The sequence below is a fragment of the Misgurnus anguillicaudatus genome, chromosome 5, assembly GCF_027580225.2.
Source record: "Misgurnus anguillicaudatus chromosome 5, ASM2758022v2, whole genome shotgun sequence".
Taxonomy (NCBI): Eukaryota; Metazoa; Chordata; class Actinopteri; order Cypriniformes; family Cobitidae; genus Misgurnus; species Misgurnus anguillicaudatus.
In genome coordinates this window covers 29,069,681-29,090,142 of record NC_073341.2, presented here as the reverse complement: position 1 = coordinate 29,090,142, position 20,462 = coordinate 29,069,681, and the positions used below count along the sequence as shown (strand labels likewise).

Here is a 20,462-nt window from a genome sequence, read left to right as displayed (position 1 = left end):
TTTTTGGCTTTTGGGACCACAATCTACTTTTATTCATGCACTCATCTCTCACTCAGTGCATTATGGAAAGACGAGGTAAAAACAGACACCATACCAGCCCAGATAGGTGATGAGAAACAAAGTGCTGGCAAAGTAATCCAGAACAGATGTGGGAATTATTTGGCAACATGAGGATACAAGTTGCCTCCTGATGAAAGAAAGATGAACTCGAGAGAGAGAAAAATCTCAAGGGGATGAAGAGGGAAGAAAAGCAAAAAGTTTACACTCATTTGTCCATCTGGGATAACTATTCCTGTCTTCTTCAAAGACAATGGCAAAAGTTACGTTTTTAGTCTGTGTGTGTGAGCATTAATTTCTACAAGTGTTATGGAAAGTTATTTGCACAGATCTCATCCAGGAATTCTGTTGCTTCTAAAAATGTCCTGTTAAACAGTCTAACAATCCACTACAACATACCCGCTTTCTTCTTTATCTAAATTCAACAAATAGGTCAGGACCCAAAAGAGGCCTCGAAAGAAAACAGGTTGATGTTGGTTTTAGGTTCCCGTCATTTCCTATGAGCTACGTTGGAAGAGCTTAAATGCAGCAAACAGTGTTAAAACACTAAGAGGTCTTTGTGCCCTTCAAATAGTGATGGACTACAAGACCCTATGCTCTCCACACCCTTTCAATCCACCCATTTCCCTGTCCCCTCCCCAGGCCTTTTCCTGTTCCTGATCTGGGAAACCCTTTTTACTTACATTACCTCTCATTATGGACTTGTTTTATTGTGAGGTTATCAGTGAGGGCACAAGATTCATTAAAGCATTTGGCAAAGCACAAACCAACATTTGGTCTTCAAAGTTCTTTATTTGTGCATCAAGAATTGCTTTCAGGCTATGATGACCCATAAGGCAAAGATTATGTTATAAAGCAAACAAAAATTAAGAAAATAAAGAAAGAAAAAATGTTGCAGCTTTTCCTGTGAATGTTTCAGTCTGTTTGGAGATAAAATGCCGAACGACAAGCAGCAGAAAGGGCTCAAGCCGCAGACGTTGCCGTCCAAAAGATTCAGCTGTGGCCTTGGATGAGTTCAAGTTCGAAATTGGCTTTTCTTGGGGGCAAATCAAGAACGAAAAGTATCTGTGAGCAACAGACTCAACATACAGTAGATTTCAAGAATTATTATCTGGTAGTGCAGACACAATATACAAGAACGTGTGTGATCCGAGACAGCGAGAAGAAGTATTGCGTGCTGTCAGAATACAACAGCAAGTCAAGGAGCCATCAGGCACGAGCAAGACTTTGATAATTAAACCCATATGACGGACTGAATGTAAAGGGTTCGCCGCAGTGAAGAAAATCTCTCCCCTCCGTTTCTTTTCTGTCCGAAGTACTGGAAAGCACTCTGTCTGGAAACTAGGAATTCTCGTAGATCTGGCCATCTCCATTTGGATGATATGCAGACAGCAACCTCAATTTTGCTTGACACTGTACTGTAGCAATAAGAAAACGCCACAGGTCTCTGGCCTCCACAAACACTGTATTACACACCAACACGAGGCTTGATTTAAACAAACAGAGGATCCAAACTGGAAAAAAACTCAAATGATTTAAGCTAAAAACTTGGTATATTAGTCTCATGCTTCTCAGTTTATTTTCCGCTCTCTGTTTTAAATAAACAATGCAGAAACAAGGGAATTAAGATTATGATCACTGATCGCAGCGAGCAGAACAGAAGTGACTTATGTAACAACCGGTAATGAACTCTGAATCCATCAACGGAGACCATAATGTGAGAGCTATTCATGACCGGCTGCAGAGCATGACCGTTTTAGTCAGCTCTCAAACCACACACCTCAGAGCCAGACAGGTTCCCCTATATCAACACTTAAGGATCACATCATTTCTATGTGAAAAATATCACACAAATCATAAACAATGATGAGTGACAGTCATAATGTTCACCAGCAGAGGGTGATAACATTTGGGCTCCTGTCACAAAGATTGCAAGTTTGGTTCTGGTGGCATATGATTATGAGTGAGAGGAACCAAAATAACATTCTTGCTCTGCTACCACCATTATCCGTTTATGGCCATCCACAGAGATATTTTTGGAATGAAAATATTTAGGCATAACTACAAAACCGTATAGAAATTTCCATGACTTCTGTGTATTTGTATTAATATCCATGGTTTTTCCATCACTATGGGAACCCTGGAATGGTTCCGGTAATTAATGAACCATACGTTGGTCTAGATAAAAAGTTCTCGGTATATCAAGATGCTCCTTTAGTAGTGACAAACATATAGCATGCATAAAATAACTTCATCATACTATTAAATTATCTTAGCAGATATAGGGAAACGTTTAATGTGTAACTTTTTCAAGAGCCATCCAAGCTCTCTATATCACACGTCGCGCTTGGACAGACCTGGAGTCGCGCCAAGAGAAGAGGTTGCTACCTGACAGTCTCTTGCGCGTGCTCATGTCCATTTAACGCATTCAAATAAAATCATTCATCCAACTTCTAAACGTCCAATCCAATGCCAAATGATTCCTGTATGTAGATATTTGATTTTATATTCAGATTTTTGTCTAACAGCCATTACCTATTTGATAGCAGCTGTAATCAGGCATTTATGGCAACAACGGCAAAAAGTTTAGGGAACTGCAAGCTTTCCTCAGAGGTTCCTGGCAAACCCTTCGACTCAGATCCCAACAGACAAAGAGAGATATTTCTGCTTTCTGCTAGAGCGATCACCAGCACTCTGACAGCACTGCTGTCTCCACTGTTATAGTTTTAGCGAGCTGAATGTAACAACTTGACAGCTAAACAGACACGCATGCATGTGCATATGCAACTATAACAAGTTTGCATTGTAAAATATAATAAGGATAAGTGTGCACGCGTGCGTTGCATTCAATTGCACGTTTTAAAATAAGCCAAGTGTGAATGTATAAAGGAAAGAACAGGAGTAACTTTCCTCACCGTTTAATTGTCCAGGTATGAGCAATTTAGCGACTCCCAAAAAGTTCCAACCTCCGTTTGCTCTATCGTGCTCAGTGCCGGTTATTTGTCTGTCACATGCTGAGTCGAGCCGGTGAATTGTGCTCTGGACTGGTGCTCAGTGATTTCTCTAATGCCTTGCCTTTAGTCTAACCGCTGAGGAGAGAAACTGAGTTCAGCCTGCGCTCTCCCTATGTTCGATTCCCGAATGCATCGTTCTGTTGAACTGTTTCTGTTTAATGATTCGATCAAACCGATTCGCAAAACGTTTGTAAATCACTCGGCTGTAAATAAACTTCTGAGGTAGCAAATTTGACGCAATGTAACTTAATCGAAGTATTTTTTTAAATATTATATAGGCCTAACCACTGTAACGTTCGTATATTGTATATGCATACGGTATTGCCTTTAATAGTGTACTTTATAGAGGACTAGGCTACTGATTCGCGGCGAATCAGTCAAAAAAGCTAATTTGTTTGTGCTTTTTAAATTTTTATTCTTGAGTTTCCTGAAGTAGGCTAGTACACTATTATAACCAATAACCATAATTAAAATGTTTATTCAGTGAACAACATTTTAATATGTTAAAAAATTGAGGAAAAATATTAAACAATTATAATATCACACACTTATCCAAACTTGATTCACTTATTCGTTTCGCCGAACGTGTCGGTTGGGGAAAACGAATCGCTTTCTGCACAACGGTCACTGTAATAACAGACGTTGAACGCCGGGAGGAGCCACAAGGAACAATTGCACTCTGTGCGTCACACCATTACATTCACTTGATGAAGTCGTGTTGGGCCCTCGGAGGGGGCTGCCTCACTCACCTGTTAGATATATCCGATAACGCCACCCTTCACACACAAACACCCGCCAAAAACAGAGCCGGATACCAGATGCACTTTCGTCAACAGTTATTATTTTTTCACACAGAAATTAATAAGAGTAGGTTTCAAATAAAATAACCGTGAAAGTAACGTGAAATGGACGTCTATCCCTGACACAAGTTCTTGAACCTAATTGTGAGTCTGCTTTTGATGTTGTCTGGCCAATTTCCAAATGAAAACTAGATTAGGTACTTAACTATTTACTATAAACTGCTGTAAATTGTAGTATACTGTACAATATTATTAATTACTGGACTACATTGTTAACATGTGCTATAGTATTCTGTAGTAGCCTATTAACTACAGTGAATTGATAAACTAATAAATACTGTAGCCTATAGTTTATTATTTACTATGATAAAGTTCAAAAGCACTTAGCCTATTTTATCCTTATTGCTTTTAAATGTTTAAAACTATATGATGATCTTTGTTACTTTTACATTTAACATAACATAACATATTACATAACATAACATGTGATAATATTACTTAAAGAGAGAGATGGCCACTATGCTTTGCTCATTGTTTAAATTCCTAAACCAATTACAGCAAAATATATGACCTCATTTTTGTACCTGTTTTAGGCATTAGTCTGGAGCGGTGTTTTTTGAAACAGTCACATCCCAAACCAGCACATCAGACTTGGGCGAAAAAGTAAGTTAGAGTTTCTGAGAAATCTGCAAGGGAATTCAAATTTGAGTGACTTTAACAGCCCACACATTTCACCTGTGTGCACACACACACACACACACACAGACACACACACACACACACACACACACACACACACACACACACACACACACACACACACAGACAGTAAGATCTGGCAAGCGTAGAAACCGTCTTGTGTACAAGCCAGATCAGAGAGCTTCATCACCTCAGCAGACTAAATACATTTGTTAAACCCGCCTTCAGTTCATCTGTGACTTTTTCTTTCTTTACTCTCTCTCTCTCTTTCTTTCTTTCGCTAGATTGCAGCTACAGGCCACGGTGAGTGTTTAATAAGATTATTCTGGCTTTTTCGCTCTCTCTGCCAAGGACCGTCTGTTCTTATCTTTTCCTAAGGCAAATTAACAATGTTTCACAGCTGATCAAAATGTCAGACATGTAACGTGTAAATGAGATGAGTTATTAGAGAAAAGTTGCTGGCAACTCACAACTAAAGGTTCAGAAGAGGTCAAATACCATACTGACAGTTAACTGTTACATTAAATTAAGACTGCAGATATCAGCCTAATTTGTAACATCCTGCTGGCACACACGAATGTAAAGAAACGATTGTAAGAGCTATCAACATGGATCTGGCATATTTTAAGGCTTATTCTTCAGACTAAAATAGTTTTTATAGCACTATTTCTTACACTGTAAAAAATTTCTGTAGAAATTACAGTATTACTGTAGATTTTACATTTATGTTATTTACTGGCAACAGTTTGTTAAGTTAAATGAACTTGAAACATTTTCAGTCTTTATCTTCTACAGTAAGTTACTGGCAACCACCTGCATAATTACAGCTAATTATTTACAGTGCAAATGTTTGATTTGAGCATCATGGCAAAAACATTTAAGTATTTTTTTGCATTTAATTTATTTTGTATTCTTGCTACTTAAGTACAATTATGATGATTATTATTACCGTAATTACACATTTAATAATCAGTGAATGTCGATTTTCTGGATATTAATTGGTTTAAAATCTTTTCATGTGTTTATTTCTTAATGCTTTTTCTTATAACATTAAATTAAATCAGATAATAAATATGTGTCTCAGTAAAGATTAAAAATTATCTCTCACCCCATAGCAGCACACATCATTTATTTGTGGCTTTAGAGATGAAGATTAAATGTTTATTAAGCCACTTAAAATGTGCTGATGATGTGCAAGACTTCACCCCTGATGCTGTAAACTGCTTTATAACTGCTTTATAAAATTGTAGTTTCAAAGTAAAATCTATGATTCATATTTTAAAAAAAACTTTACAGTAAAGGATTCTTAAAGATTATATATTTACCATTCACAGTTTTTTTGACAATCTACTGATAGTGACATTATTTAAATGAATTTAGCTAATGCTGGTTTTATTTTACAAGCAGGTAACACTTTCTAAAATGTAGCATGTTTGAAACAATGACCAGGATTAATTATTTTACCACAAAGCAGACAAAGCTCTTAACCCAAAGTTTTCATTTGTGTAAATTTAATGGCAACAATCCAAGCTTTATACTTTCCAAATGATATTTTAAAATCTAAATATGATTACAAAAAGTATTAAAAAAAATAATTACAAACTGAGCAGTCTTGCAAAAGGACAAATACTCTTTACATTTAAGGAAAAATAAGTTTTATGTCTTTTTGATTGAACAAACAATTGTTTTCATCAAATAAACACAAAATATTTAGCCATTTTGGTTTCTTATGTTACGAAACCACCAGGGAAAATCTATGCACTAGTAAAATAATTACTGGTTCACCATTATACAATTGTGACAGATTATTACTTTTAAATAGTTTTTTCCAACATCTTATGAGTACCGTATGTCTTAGCAACTCATAATATTGGCAAATAGCGTGTAACCCTTTTATGGCAGCATGATCATTTAGGTATTTTTAGCATTTTCAAAGACTCACAATTTCAAAGCTCAGATGAAATAGGCAGCGACTATACATCTTATGCTGTTGCTTACTGTCTGAAAGTTTTGTGTAGTGTAAAATTAGGTCGATAAGGCCCGACCGCAATGCATCACTGTCTTTCACACCGGAAAAAAAACAAATTATTAAGTTCCTTTACAATTTTCCATGAAACATACACTATTGAAGGTACATTTTTACCCCTCAAATATTAACATATTAAACACATTAAATATAAACATATTTAATAAGTAGGCCTAATTTTGTGGCCTGCTGACTCACTCAACTGCACGACCATTATGACATTTGTCTTATGCTGGTGTTATACACATTTGTATTTATGGATTTGGCAGACACTTTCATCCAAAGCAACTTTTATGTTTCCTGGGATATTACAAGTATTTTGTTTTAGGGCTTTCCCGGTGTTTAATTACAGGAAATCAAATCATAGGGAATGAGAGGGGACCCAGGCCAGACACAGACCACGTCTGCCATAGCAAAGTCAATGTGTAAGCGTGGGCCCTAACCTCAAAATTTGAAACAAAATTGGTTGTTTGTAAACAGATCCTACAATATTTTCATGATGTGCTACACTGTAAAATATGTGCTGTAGTTATGGATTGCCAGTAACTTACTGTAGATTTAAATTGATGTTATTTACTGCCAACAGTTTGTTTAAAGTTAAATGAACATTAAACATAAACAAGTCTTTGCCTTTACAGAATATAACTATAAAAAACAGCCTCATGCAAAGCATTCTGAGAACCAGAAATGCTTATCAACCTTTTTCTGTTTTTTTTCCTTCAGATTTTGTTTTTCAGAATGCTTTGCATGAGGCTCTTATTTTAGTTTTATTCTGTAAAGATAAAGACTTGTTAATGTTTAATGTTCATTTAACTTTGAACAAAATGTTGCCAGTAAATAACATCAATTTAAATCTACAGTAAATTACTAGCAAACAGCTGCCAGTAATACTGTAATTTCTACAGAATTTATTAGTAAAAGAAACATTTGTCTCTTTAATCTGCAAAGGTTATCTGCCGATCAGAATGCTTATCAATTATTTTGTGTCCTGCAGTGGAAAAGGGAAGCCTAGTGCATCAATATGTCGCAAAGTAATCCTACTTCGCACTTTTTTGACAACTAACACCATAGTACTTATAAAAGGTCCATGTAAAACTTTTGGGATTTGCTGTTGATTTTATTTTTCTCACCTCTCATTCAGTGGCGCTCCGTGACTTCTTTTTTCCAGGGCGCTCAACGCGAAGTTTGTCACAACATGTATGTAGCCCGTCATGTGTGTGGTTCGTCATTTCAAAATATGTGTTTTGCGCGTCAAGTGATTCTGCATCACGCGTCTTGTCAAGGTAGGTGCCTGCTGCAGACGCGTCTAAAGGGTTTATGATAAAAGAGACGCTCGCGTTTGCTGGATACACTCTTAGAACGAATGTGTTAAAAACAACACATCTACCCATCTCTGTGTTATTATTGAAACAACACGTTTTGTGTTACTTTTAACACAACTTGTGATTTATTTTAACACAAGATCAAGACAAAATGACACATAATGTGTTAAAATCTTAATGCACAAAGATTTGTAAAAAATTAACACATCCTTTCTAAAAGTGTACTCGCATAATATCATGCGTAATCAGAGTTTACTGTTAAAGGAATATTCCATTTTCTTGAAGGAAGAATTCGGATGGTTTGCTCACCACCATGTCGTCCAGGGTGTTGGTGTCTTTCTTTGTTCAGTTGAGGGGAAGGTATGTTTTTTGGGGAGAGCATTGCGGGATTTTTCTCATTTTGATGGACTTTAATAGACACCAACAATTAACACTTAACTCAACACGTAACAGTTTTTTTCAACTGAGTTTCAAAGGACTATAAACAATCCCAAACGAGGCATAAGTGTCTTTTCTAGCAAAACGATTGTCATTTTTGACAAGAAAAATAACAAATATACACTTTTAAAGCACAACTTCTCGTCTAGATCCGGTCTTGATGCGCCAGCTGACCCCACGCAATACATCATGACGTCAAGAGGTCACAGAAGATGAACGCGAAACTCCGCCCCAGTGTTTACAAGTGTGTTGAAAGAGGACTGTTCCTACGTTGTTGTATGTGGAATGATACTAATTAATGTCTTTGTGTCAGTTTATTGTTTAAAATGGTCCGCAAATGTGCGTTTTATATATGTAACACGTGACCTCCCTACGTCACTACGCATTTACGTTAGGTCGCGCTGAACCGGATCTAGACGAGAAGTTGTGCTTTAAAAGTGTATATTTGTTATTTTTCTTGTCAAAAATGACAATCGTTTTACTAGATAAGACCCTTATGCCTCATTTGGGATCGTTTATAGTCCTTTGAAACTCCGTTGAAAAAAACTGTTACATGTTGAGTTAAGTGTCAAGTGTTGGTGTCCATTAAAGTCCACCAAAACGAGAAAAATCCTGCAATGCTTTCCCCAAAAAACATAATTTCTTCTCGACTGAACAAAGAAAGACATCAACATTTTGGATGACATGGTGGAGAGTAAATTATCTAGATTTTTATTTCAAGAAAATGGACTATTTCTTTAAGAGAGTGTCTTGCGTGTATTTTGTGAACGTGAAAGTCTCTTTTATCATAAACGGTTTTGACGCGTGTGCAGCAGGCACTTATTTTGACAAAACACGTGATGCACATGGTTCACACGACACAACAAACACATATCTTGAATTTGCGCCCCTCGGATGAGCAGTCACGAGCCGCCACTGCCCTGATTTCGAGATGATGCCATATCTCTAATTAACTGTGTGCGTACATGAGTGATTATATAATTGATCGTACATTTGGTGTCCGAAGTCATTATTTTTTTTAGCTTTTTTTCAAATGGTTACAATCTAAAAAATGCCAGCGTTGGGTCAAAAATGGACTAGCCCAGCCATTGGTTAAATTAACACAGCATTTTGGGTAAAAAAACTGGTTAAATTACAACCCGACGAGCTGGGCCTTTCCCTTTTTGACCCAACGCTGCAGTTGAAAATAACCCAGCATTTTTTAGAGCGTATAGTTTTAATTATTTAAAAAATTCTGTATCGTCATGAATCACAACATGTTTAAGGCCATAACAATATTATATTTTCTGTTAAAAGTGCGACACTGACTAATTCAGACAACAGGAAATCATGATTTTCATCTATATAAGAAACTTTTTCAGAAAATATACCAACGCATCTATATGTAATGACCTGTATAGCTCATGAGTACCAAATTATTAAAATGATAACCATTTGGAAAAGCTGTAAAATGGATGACTTTGGACACCAAATGTATTCATTCTAATTATACAATCACCCACTTGTCTGTTAAAGAAGGAGTTTAGGAAGAGGAGGGGTGTCTGGCATCTAAATCTTAATTCTGGAACAGCTTACATCACAACTTTGATAAACGTGTGGGTTGCACTCACATGTTATGCATAGCTTTTTATATGACCTGAGGTCAAGTCACAGCTCGTGGTCAGTTTGGTGACTCCTGCTGGCATTTCCACCGCCTGTCTGATAAAATTTTTTGCCATGTGATATTTCATGCGTCTCACCTTTTAGATCTAACTGTCCCCCAGTGTCTTTGCTGTGGCCTGTGGTGGTCTAAGAGAGTATATGTGCGGCTGTGGTACGGTCTTTCACTTAGACAGTAACTGTCATCCCTTTAGGTGTGGGCAGCATCTGTGTCCAGGAAACTGTGATTTAAATCAAAGGTAGCAATGGAGCAACATCTGCTTTCTACTCGCTGGTGCTCCATGTGATGCAACCTCAAGACATTTGCTTTTCTCTCATCGTCAGATCATTTACATGAAAGTTACATTTGAGGCGTTGGAAATGTCTAAGGGCATCATATAAATATATACTGTATATATATATATATATATATATATGTTTGCATGTGTCATCTATCCATATACTTTGTACTCTCCTACACAGCTTTACCATTCAGCCACTGGAAATTATTCATCACGGCATTTGCATTTGTCATTTGTCTGTGTATCGCCACTTTTTCCATGGTGCCAGATTGGGCCTTTTCGGCATCTACAAGTACAGCATTTTTAATTCGCATTTCCCTCAGAAACATGTTTCAGCAGAGCATGTGTCTGTTGACAAAGGTTAGGAACGTTCTTGAAGCCCCAGCACCTGTGTTGGGTGGAGAGGTTGTCATCTAAGCCCTGGCGGGGGCGGGGGAAGGATATGTCTAAGTTTCCTGTTGTGGTGATTCGAACCGAATGCGAGACTTTGCCGGTTGCAATGCAACACTAAAACCAAGCACACCAACATTTGCATGTTGTGTAAATAATCTACACAGCTGTGCGTTACAATTACATGGCATAACGTTTGATCATAACATTTGATTTTGTTAAGTGCATGATGGGTCACTTAAAGCAGAGCTTTGTGAGACAAACATAGGAAAACGTAGATTAGCTTTGAGACGAAAACATCCTCCCACATCCCACATCAGCATGAAGCATCTAGCACCTCATAGATTGCCCCATTTTGATGACCTCATCAGCTTGTTCAACCTCTCTTTTTCTCTCTTTCTGCCTTAAACGGCCTCATTTTTTTTGACAGTCCCTGATCTGTGGAACGTCTTCGCCTCCACCTCACCTCCACCATGTCCGACCCTGCTGTGGAGCTCCCGTTCTTCTACGGCAGCATCAGTCGCTCGGAGGCCGAGGACCACCTGAAGCTGGCCGGCATGGGAGACGGCCTCTTTCTCCTGCGCCAGTGTCTTCGCAGCCTGGGTGGCTACGTCCTCTCTTTGGTTTGGAACTTGGAGTTTTACCATTATTCTGTAGAGAAACAGTTAAACGGGACGTACTGCATTTCGGGTGGAAAGTCTCACTGTGGACCCGCAGAGCTCTGTGAATATTACAGCAAAGACCCGGACGGCCTGGTGTGCACCCTCAGAAAGCCTTGCCTGCGATCGGCTGACACGCCGATCAACCCGGGTGTGTTTGATAGCCTGAGGGACAACATGCTCAGGGAATATGTGCGGCAGACATGGAGCTTGGAGGTGAGACCTTTTGCAGAGGTAACCAATTGTAAAGGAATAAAAAAAGGTTTATTTACGACATTGTTGAAATCTTAATATGGGGCTTTTAATGATAGAAACTTGCTGTTAAAAATAAATGCATGTGCACATTATGCAAAAGTTAATTTTAGGAAACGGAGGTTTAGAAAACGTAAAAGTTTAACGCAACATCTTAGGACGTTTTTAATTTACTCGACCTTCGGACCCAGACGTTCATCTAACTCAATTTACTGAGTAATGCCCCATGTCTTTAATTTTTACTACAAAAAATAAAAAACTTAAATATTAAATAAAAAACTTATATTATGTAAATTTCTGAGTTTAATCAACTAAAGAGAAAAAAGGCCTGGTTTTACAGACAAGGCTTAGCTTAAGCCAAGAATAAACCTTAGTTAAATTAAGATGTTTAAGCATCTTTTATAAACATGCCTTAGAAAAAGATGTTACTGGCGGGCATCTTGTAACAAATCAATAGCACTGGCATATTTTAAGATCTGTCAAAGTTATTTTTCAGACAGCTCAAAAATGTGTTTTAGTCAAGGACTAGCCTTAAGCATTGTCTGTGAAACCCAGAGAAAGTCCACCCAGCTAATTTTTTAAAGATTATGTATATTTATCTTTGTTAATAGTTGCTCCAACTGTTTGTGCTGAATAGTCGTGCACTTACACCTCAACACTTAACACACAAACCTCAATCATGGTGACAATCAGCAGATATCTTTCATTTTAAGAACTAAAAGATAACTAACAGAGATAACATCAATAGCATAAATTAAACCAATGAACACTAAAACAGTAACTCTTTTGAATAATATTAACAATGTAGTTTTACATGCAGCAATTCATGCTGGAAACTTTCGAACTCGTTTTCAAACATTTAATGGAAAATAGTTTGGGCCAGCACTTAAAGGGATAGTTCACCCAAAAATGAAAATTCTGTCATCATATATGCAGTGTCATGTTGTTACAAACCTTTTTAAATTTCTTTGTTTCGATGAACACGAAGAAAGAAATAAAGGAATGTTTGTAACCAAACCGTTCATGGGCCGCATTCATTTCTATAGTAGGATAAAAGAATACTATGGAAGTCAATGGGGCCTTTGTAATAAACATTGTTCAAAATATCTTCCTTTGTGTTAGGTTCCCTTTGAACTATCCCTTTAACTATCTATGTCCACTAAACTATTTGTTAGCAACATGTTGATGATGATTCTTATTCTGCATATAAAAAATTATAAAATTACTAGGAATTTTTGTTTAACCCAATTTATTATTGTTGGAAGAAAATTTTGAATTTTATGGTGAATGTTTTTTATGGTGCATGTCACTTTCACACACTATTTTTATAACACTCTCAGAAATAAAAGAAACAAAAGTTGTCACTGGGACAGTACCGTTTCAAGAAGGTACACCTTTGTACCCCAAAAGTGCATATTAGTACTTCAAAGATACATATTTGTACCTAAATGGTACATATTAGGACCTTTTTAAAGGGCACTGCCCCAGTGACAGCTTTGTACCTTTATTTTTGACAGTGAAGGGTGTAAAATACCTTTGGGAAGTTGACATGTCCTGCAGTCCATCAAAAATATATTTTTTAATCATTTTCTAATGCTTGTATAAATTGTTATGCATGACGCTTTTATAAGCGTATCTAAATTGAGAGGCTACAAACAATATTTGTACGATGAAAAATTCATTTGTCATAGCGGAGGACAATTTAAAATAACTAGTGAATGCAAAAAAGTGTTTAAAATAGTAAAAAATTAACACTTAAAGGATAGTTCACCCAAAGATGACAGTTCTGTCATAATTTACTCATCCTCATGTTGTTCTAAACCTGTATAAGTTTTTTTATTTTTTTAAACACAAAAAAGATATTTTGATAAATGGTAATATTTTGAGTAAGGACTTAAATACCGGTACCCGTTAACTTCCATAGTATTTGTTTTTCCCACTGTGAAAGTCAATGGGTACCGCCAAATATGTGCTTACCATCATTAAATATCTTCTTTTAAGTTTAACATAATAAAGAAACTTATACATGTTTAGAGCAACATGAGGGTGATGTTTCATTTTTGGGTGAGCTATACCTTTAATGTCTTCGCTTTCAGTTTCTTTCTCTGTCAGACCATATGTTATCCATTGAATGGTTTGTTTAAAAAAGATGCTTTTTTTGACATGCTCCATATATGATGAAACCCATCAAGCTAGAATCGCACAACAGATGTTCAAATGAGAGATTTACAAATCACCACGGGTACAGAAGGATTTTACATTATTTTTCCTCCTAGGGTGAAGCGATGGAGCAAGCCATCATTAGCCAGGCCCCACAACTAGAGAAACTGATTGCCACCACAGCGCATGAAAAAATGCCCTGGTTCCATGGCAAGATACCCCGACTGGAGAGTGAGAGACGTCTATACTCAGGATCTCAGCCGGATGGAAAGTTCCTGTGAGTGAAAACCGTCATTTCTCATCAGATTGACAAGCTAAACATTTCCTACTACGATTTATGAGGCAAATCAGACAATTATTGACTGTAGCAAAGAGTGGGGTCTTGTTGGAGTGGTGCATTTGGTAAAATAAATGATTACACCAGCTGCGTTGGCAAGTTGCAATAGCCATTAATCTACATTGGAAAAAATAGAGGTTCTAAAAGGGTTCTAAGAACCATTTTTGGTTCTCTAAACTAAAGAACTTTTAAAGAATCTTTCTTAACTTTATAGTCTGTAGAACTTTTTCCAATACAAAGAGCCTTTTGTGCAACAGAGAGCTTCTGTGAATGTTGAAAGTTCCTGTAAAGAACCATACAGTCAGACAGAGTGTATATGAAGAGTGTATATTGCTTTGAAAGGCTTCCTGTGAATCATGACCTGCAGATAAACAAACAACATTAAGAAAAGCAGATGAGATGACTATAAAAATGACTGTAAAACTTTTTTACTATAGTAAAAGCAGTGCATTTTGCATAATTACATGCAACTAACCCCAAACCAAACCCTTACACATAGTATGTACATGTTGTTAATCATTATTACTTACTTAGTACACTCTCAGAAACAAAGGTACAAAACTGTACCTTTTCTGTCCCTGGAGTTGTATCCTCAAAGGTAAATTTTTTGTACCATTAAGGGTATACAACACATTGAAATGTTGTACCTTCTGGGGTACAATATTATACTTTAAGGACCTATTGTGTACCATAAGGCAGTGGTTTTCAATCTTTTTCGGCGTGTGGCCCCACCTTGTGTACGGCGCATCCCTTCGCAACCCGCCAAAGAAAATGTATATATAACATTCTAAAACTTAAAATTTAAATAAAAAAACATTAAATTATACAATGTATGTTAGTAGCCTTATTTTTCGGAGGTTTATTTGCACCGAATTTATGATAAATAAATGTATTTTATAAAATGTCCCAAACACCATCTTCCAGACCCCAGTTTGAGAAACACTGCCTTAAGGAACAATTTTGTACGAGTTACATTTTAGGAGTAACAGTTAACTGTACCTTTAAAGGTACACATTAGATCCTTAATGTATCCAAAAAGGTACAACATTGTATTATGTTTAGTATGCCTGTAAAGGTACAAAAGAGAACCTTACAGTACCACCACAGCGACAGAAAAGTTACAGTTTTGTACCTTTTTTCTGACAGTGTATAAAACACTGTAACATGGACACCATAAAATCAGTGGCGGCCGGTGACTTCTTTATTTGGGGGCGCTCGATGCGAAGTTTGTCACAACATGTATGTAGCCCATCATGTGTGTGGTTCGTAATTTCAAAATGTGTGTTCTACGCGTCGAGTGAACCTGTGTGCATCACATGTTTTGTTAAAATAAGTGCTTGCTGCAGATGCGTCTAAAGGGTTTATGATAAAAGAGACGCTCGTGATTGCCAGACATTTGCATAATCTCATGTGTAATCAGAGTTTACTGCTAATGGAGTGTCTTGCGTGTATTTTGTGAACGTAAACGTCTGTTTTATCATAAACGGTGTGTGCAGCAGGCACTTATTTAGACAAAACACGTGATGCACATGGTTCACATGATGCAACAAACACATATTTTGAAAACACGAGCAACACACATGACACTACGCACACTTATTTTGAATTTGCGCCCCTCGGATGAGCAGTCACGATCCGCCACTGCATAAAATAAAGTTTAACCAAAATTACATATTTACTTCTGTCATGCATTAAACTTACCAACAAGCATGCAAATAATCGGGCCTCTTATATCTAATTTGATCTCCGTTTGTTTTCCAGAGTTCGAGAAAGAGATGAGTTTGGCACCTACGCGCTATCTGTGACATACGGGAAAACAGTATACCATTATCAGATCTTACACGACAAATCAGGGAAATATGCCATGCCAGAAGGAACTAAATTTGACACTGTCTGGCAGGTATGCTTAGAAAGTGTCTCTTATTTTATACCTTCTCTTAAAACATTGATTAAACAGTTAAAGTATTGCTTTCTCAATATTATATGTGACTTATATGTTCATTTTGACACATTAAAGTATAATGCAAAAGAGAGTTTTATGTTTAAACTGTTTCCTTTCAGTAATTTTGGTTCAGAAAGGACCTTTAATATTGATGCATTAAAGTTGATTATGCAAAGCAAATAGAATTATGCACATGCTTTTAATGAAAGCAAATACAATGAAAGCAAATTTCAGATGGAAATAGATAAAAAAAATTGTAAATGTTTTTGTAATCAGTCATTAAATATATATAGCCACATCCAAACTGCTAACATAATATCTAGCATAACAAGATTTATTTGTAAACAAACATTTGTATGATTTTACTATTGTTATTTATTCTAATACTTACATATTTATATTTGGTGGGAAGTTGGTTGAATACTTAAAAATGAAGCCAGATGGTCTTGTGACTGTACTGAGAGAACCATGTGTCAACCAAAACAACGCAGCACCAGGTATGAACTTTTAATAAATATTAACTGGTTTATAAAGTAACTTTTCATATAAAATATAACACTAAAAACATTTTGCGTAAGTTGAATGAACTTTAGGGTTTTGAAAAGTATTTTAATACGCTTAAGTAGATAATTGAGATTTTAGAGTAAAATACTTCTCTGCCTTTTTCTGATTTCATTTTAGCCGTCCCGAACGAACGGGTAAGTATGCTTGAAAACAATCACCTATAATGCTTAATTAAATGTATGTAATAATATTGGGCATGTTGTTAATCACTGGGCTTTTTGTTTATGCCAGGGGAGGAGTAGAGGACATAATGGGTACACACCGCCCCCTACGGGTAAGTTTATAGTGGTACAACTTATAAAAGTCACAGAAATTTGAGTGGATGAACAGATGAGCATGTAAATCAGCAAAATGAAATCAAATGAATTTAATTGATTGCACAAAAAGCAACATAGACTACACTTCTCAAATACTACCCAAATTGACCCCTTTACTTCTTTTAAAGCAACATTGCCTTACAGAGATCCTTTATATCTCAGTATTCAAACATGTTTAAACTTGTTTACTTCAGCAAAGTCAGCTATATTATAACTATTAATTAGCATACGCAAGTAACATCAGCTATGATGTGGCCCAGTTCCCCAGTGTGCACGACCATCTTTGCCTATGGATCATGATGCATTCATCAGTCCATATGATGATCCAAATGAATGCAAGAAGAAATCACTCTTCATCAAGAGAGACAAGCTTATGATCGACGAAGTGGAGCTTGGATCGGGCAACTTTGGTTGTGTCAAGAAAGGCGTTTTCAAAATGGAAAGGTGAGTCCAGAGGGCATGAAAGGCTATGACATATTACCTGAAATAAATTACTTGCAAGCTGATATGAACTCATGCAATAAAACTCAAATTGAATGTATAACTGATTCAAATCTAAATGGTTTCCCAATAAAGCAAACAGATTGATGTGGCCATTAAAGTACTGAAGAACGAGAATGATAAATCGGTTAAAGAGGAAATGATGCGAGAAGCCCAAATTATGCATCAGCTGAGTGATCCGTTCATTGTGCGCATGATTGGGCTCTGCGAAGCTGAAGCGCTGATGCTGGTCATGGAGATGGCCCCTGGTGGACCGCTTAACAAATTTCTCTCTGGCAAAAAGTGAGTTCATCACTAAGTTATGTTTCGTGCATCCAAACGACTTCACCAAATAGGCAGTTACATCTGTTCACATACACTGACACAAAAATGTCAAACAAAAAAAGCACTTGTATGGTGTTGTTTTGCATTGAATCATATAGTTATTTTTTTACTTCTCAGGGACCTGGTCACTGTGGATAACTTGGTGATGTTAATGCATCAGGTCTCTATAGGGATGAAGTATTTGGAAGGCAGGAACTTTGTTCACAGAGACTTGGCTGCCCGTAATGTACTTTTGGTCAACCAACAATATGCCAAGATTAGTGATTTTGGCCTCTCCAAGGCACTGGGTGCAGATGACAACTATTACAAGGTGGGACTGCTTTCACAAGTCTTTCACAACAACTTTCACACAACATTACATACAGCAGCCATTACTATCAATATTGTATGGGCTATATAGTGTACTAACAATGAATCTCATTTCCTGTTCTGTTTCATGATTGGTCACTTGACTATCAGTATAATGGCACTATAAGCAGACTTATTTTGAGTGTGTTTGTTTATGTGTGCAGGCACGCACAGGGGGGAAATGGCCTTTAAAATGGTATGCACCAGAGTGCATCCAATTTCACAAGTTCTCCAGCAAAAGTGATGTTTGGAGCTTCGGTGTTACCATGTGGGAGGCCTTTACCTATGGAGGAAAACCTTATAAGGTAAACATATGCTGTGACACTATGACCAACCTTTTGATTTCTGACTTAAAGGCACACCGCAGAACTTTTTGGCCACTAGGGGGCGCTAGACATGTATTTTTCACGCCTAGCGCCCCTAGAGGCCACAAGCGCCGCAGCACTGTCGCAAAGGAAAAGAACTGGCCAACCTTAAAACTAAACTAAAAACTAAACCTTTAAAACGCTAAACGATCAACATTTTGAGGCGTCATGTTACAACTTTCTGATGAGGAACTCGTGGCAGAAGCCATTTCTCAATCTGAAGGTTGCAGCCTCCGGATGTCGTATTTCAAGACTGTCTTATTTCAGAATATTAACAGTTATAAAGTTGACTGTTATACTTAGTTAATCGTAAATTGTTGCAGTATGCTTATGACTTGCGTATGTAATGCTCAGTTTACCTTAATAAACCAGGCTTGATGACGTATGCAGCCTGCATATGTGACCTCCGGAGGCTGCAGCCTTCCAATTGAGAAACGACCAGAAGTATTTCCTTGCCTTTTTCCAAACAAATATTGTTGCATCGTCTCTCTCTCCCTCGCCACCAGGATTTTCCGCAATGGTGCTCGTATTTCCTCTCTTTTATGTGAAAATTGTCGCGCCAAATCCAAGTAAACCGATGTGTTTAGGTCTGCCGCTTTGTAATACGTCACGTGAGTGACAGCGGAACGCAGCAAATGAGGAAGAGAGAAGAGAAAAACGCTCGGATCTGATTGGTGAATGAATAGGGTTTGGTTTTACACTGTGTGAGTTTGATCAAGTTTGAGTGCTATAGCATCCTGGATTGTAATGTAAATATAGACAGTAAAAGAAAGGTAAATATGTGAACACGTGAATGCAGCATCTAAATACAGTGAAACAATAAGCAAGATAATCGTCGTCATTTATAAAGAAGATCCCATTTATGTATGAATCAAGATCGTGAGTTTATATAAAAAAATTGCCTTAAAGGGGTATCAAACCCGGGTTGCCTGTGTCATAGGTCCGTGACACTAACACGGTGCCACAGAGTCACATAATAGAAGTTGCTCTCTACACTCCTTAAGTAGCCTCCAGCAAAATTCACCTTTAAAAAAATTGTGTGGGGGAAGTGACGTATGCCGTAAAGCAGTCGAATTTTGTAGTTTTTTTGTGCTCTGATTACTACCAGAAACCCTATGTTTTAAAGTACGAGTAAAAGCGATACAGACCACGTCAGGCTATGGTAGACATGTCATTCAACCTATAAAGTCGATGTACTATCACAAGGGTCTTGAAAATGTATTATGAAGGTTGAAAAATTACATGGTGTGGCTTTAAATGAGTTGCTTATATGATGTGAATTGTGATTGAACACTTTTTTATTGTGCAGAAAATGAAAGGCCCGGAAGTTATGAGTTTTATAGAAAGTGGAAGTCGTATGGAATGCCCACCAGGATGTCCCGATACCATATATGAGTTGATGAAAGATTGCTGGACATACAAGTAAATATTATCTAAACTTTTTTGAATAAATGGATTCTTCAGTACAATTTCAAGAACTGTTTGTAAGGGAGAGTGGTGATGTGGGAATATGAATAAGTTAACATCTGATTAATTTCTCCAGGCATGAAGATCGGCCAGGCTTTGTAAAGGTCGAGGAGAGGATGAGAACTTTCTATTACTCTATTGCCAAAAAGATCCCGGATTATATGAAAACAGAGAACGGAAAGCCCCCTAAAGAATAAAACTGAAAACAGTTTGAAAACATGTGAAGAAGCATTTTGAATATTTTTATTATGTTTGTAAATCTCTCCATCAGAAGAATGCAAGTGAACTTTAATTGCTACTATCAGTAGTACTTTGTATTGCTTTGTTTATAATAATTTTTGCATCATTTAATATTTAAATATGCCATATATTATTGCCACAATTATTAATACTCAAACTCAAAGTCTCGTGCTTTCTGTTAACGTGTGTTTGGAAGTTTCGATTTTTTTTATTAAGAAAACTTCATATTTTTCAGTCGTTGTTTTATGTTTCTGTCATTTTGAAACTGCAAATGCAATAAAATTGAGCCATTTCATAAAC

At 36.9% G+C, this 20,462-nt stretch overlaps 2 protein-coding genes across 6 annotated transcripts in view; one reads left to right on the top strand and one right to left on the bottom strand.

Annotated features, from left to right (window-relative positions):
• Positions 1–3,175, bottom strand: part of adamts10 (ADAM metallopeptidase with thrombospondin type 1 motif, 10) — a 64,705-nt gene extending 61,530 nt beyond the window's left edge. The window contains exon 1 of the mRNA XM_073867938.1: positions 2,973–3,175. The gene's annotated coding sequence lies outside the window, so the exon portion shown is untranslated. The remainder of the gene's footprint in view (positions 1–2,972) is intronic.
• The window catches only part of zap70 (zeta chain of T cell receptor associated protein kinase 70), a 28,810-nt gene extending 8,349 nt beyond the window's left edge, over positions 1–20,461 (top strand). Inside the window, exons 1-15 of one of the 5 annotated variants that reach the window (XM_055168276.2) lie at positions 3,864–4,015; positions 4,465–4,534; positions 4,855–4,873; positions 11,117–11,561; positions 13,874–14,034; positions 15,856–15,994; positions 16,449–16,533; positions 16,718–16,734; positions 16,832–16,874; positions 17,178–17,361; positions 17,494–17,700; positions 17,860–18,052; positions 18,255–18,395; positions 19,765–19,877; positions 19,999–20,461. In XM_055168276.2, the coding sequence (XP_055024251.1) occupies positions 11,160–11,561; positions 13,874–14,034; positions 15,856–15,994; positions 16,449–16,533; positions 16,718–16,734; positions 16,832–16,874; positions 17,178–17,361; positions 17,494–17,700; positions 17,860–18,052; positions 18,255–18,395; positions 19,765–19,877; positions 19,999–20,119 (1,806 nt within the window). In that variant the 5' untranslated portion in view covers positions 3,864–4,015; positions 4,465–4,534; positions 4,855–4,873; positions 11,117–11,159 and the 3' untranslated portion in view covers positions 20,120–20,461. Of the gene's footprint in view, positions 1–3,863; positions 4,016–4,464; positions 4,535–4,722; positions 4,874–11,116; positions 11,562–13,873; positions 14,035–15,855; positions 15,995–16,448; positions 16,534–16,717; positions 16,735–16,831; positions 16,875–17,177; positions 17,362–17,493; positions 17,701–17,859; positions 18,053–18,254; positions 18,396–19,764; positions 19,878–19,998 lie in introns of those variants that run through there. The other 4 variants (XM_055168275.2, XM_055168278.2, XM_055168277.2 and 1 more) reach the window with 4 other exon arrangements.
• The last annotated feature ends 1 nt before the right edge of the window (position 20,462 follows it).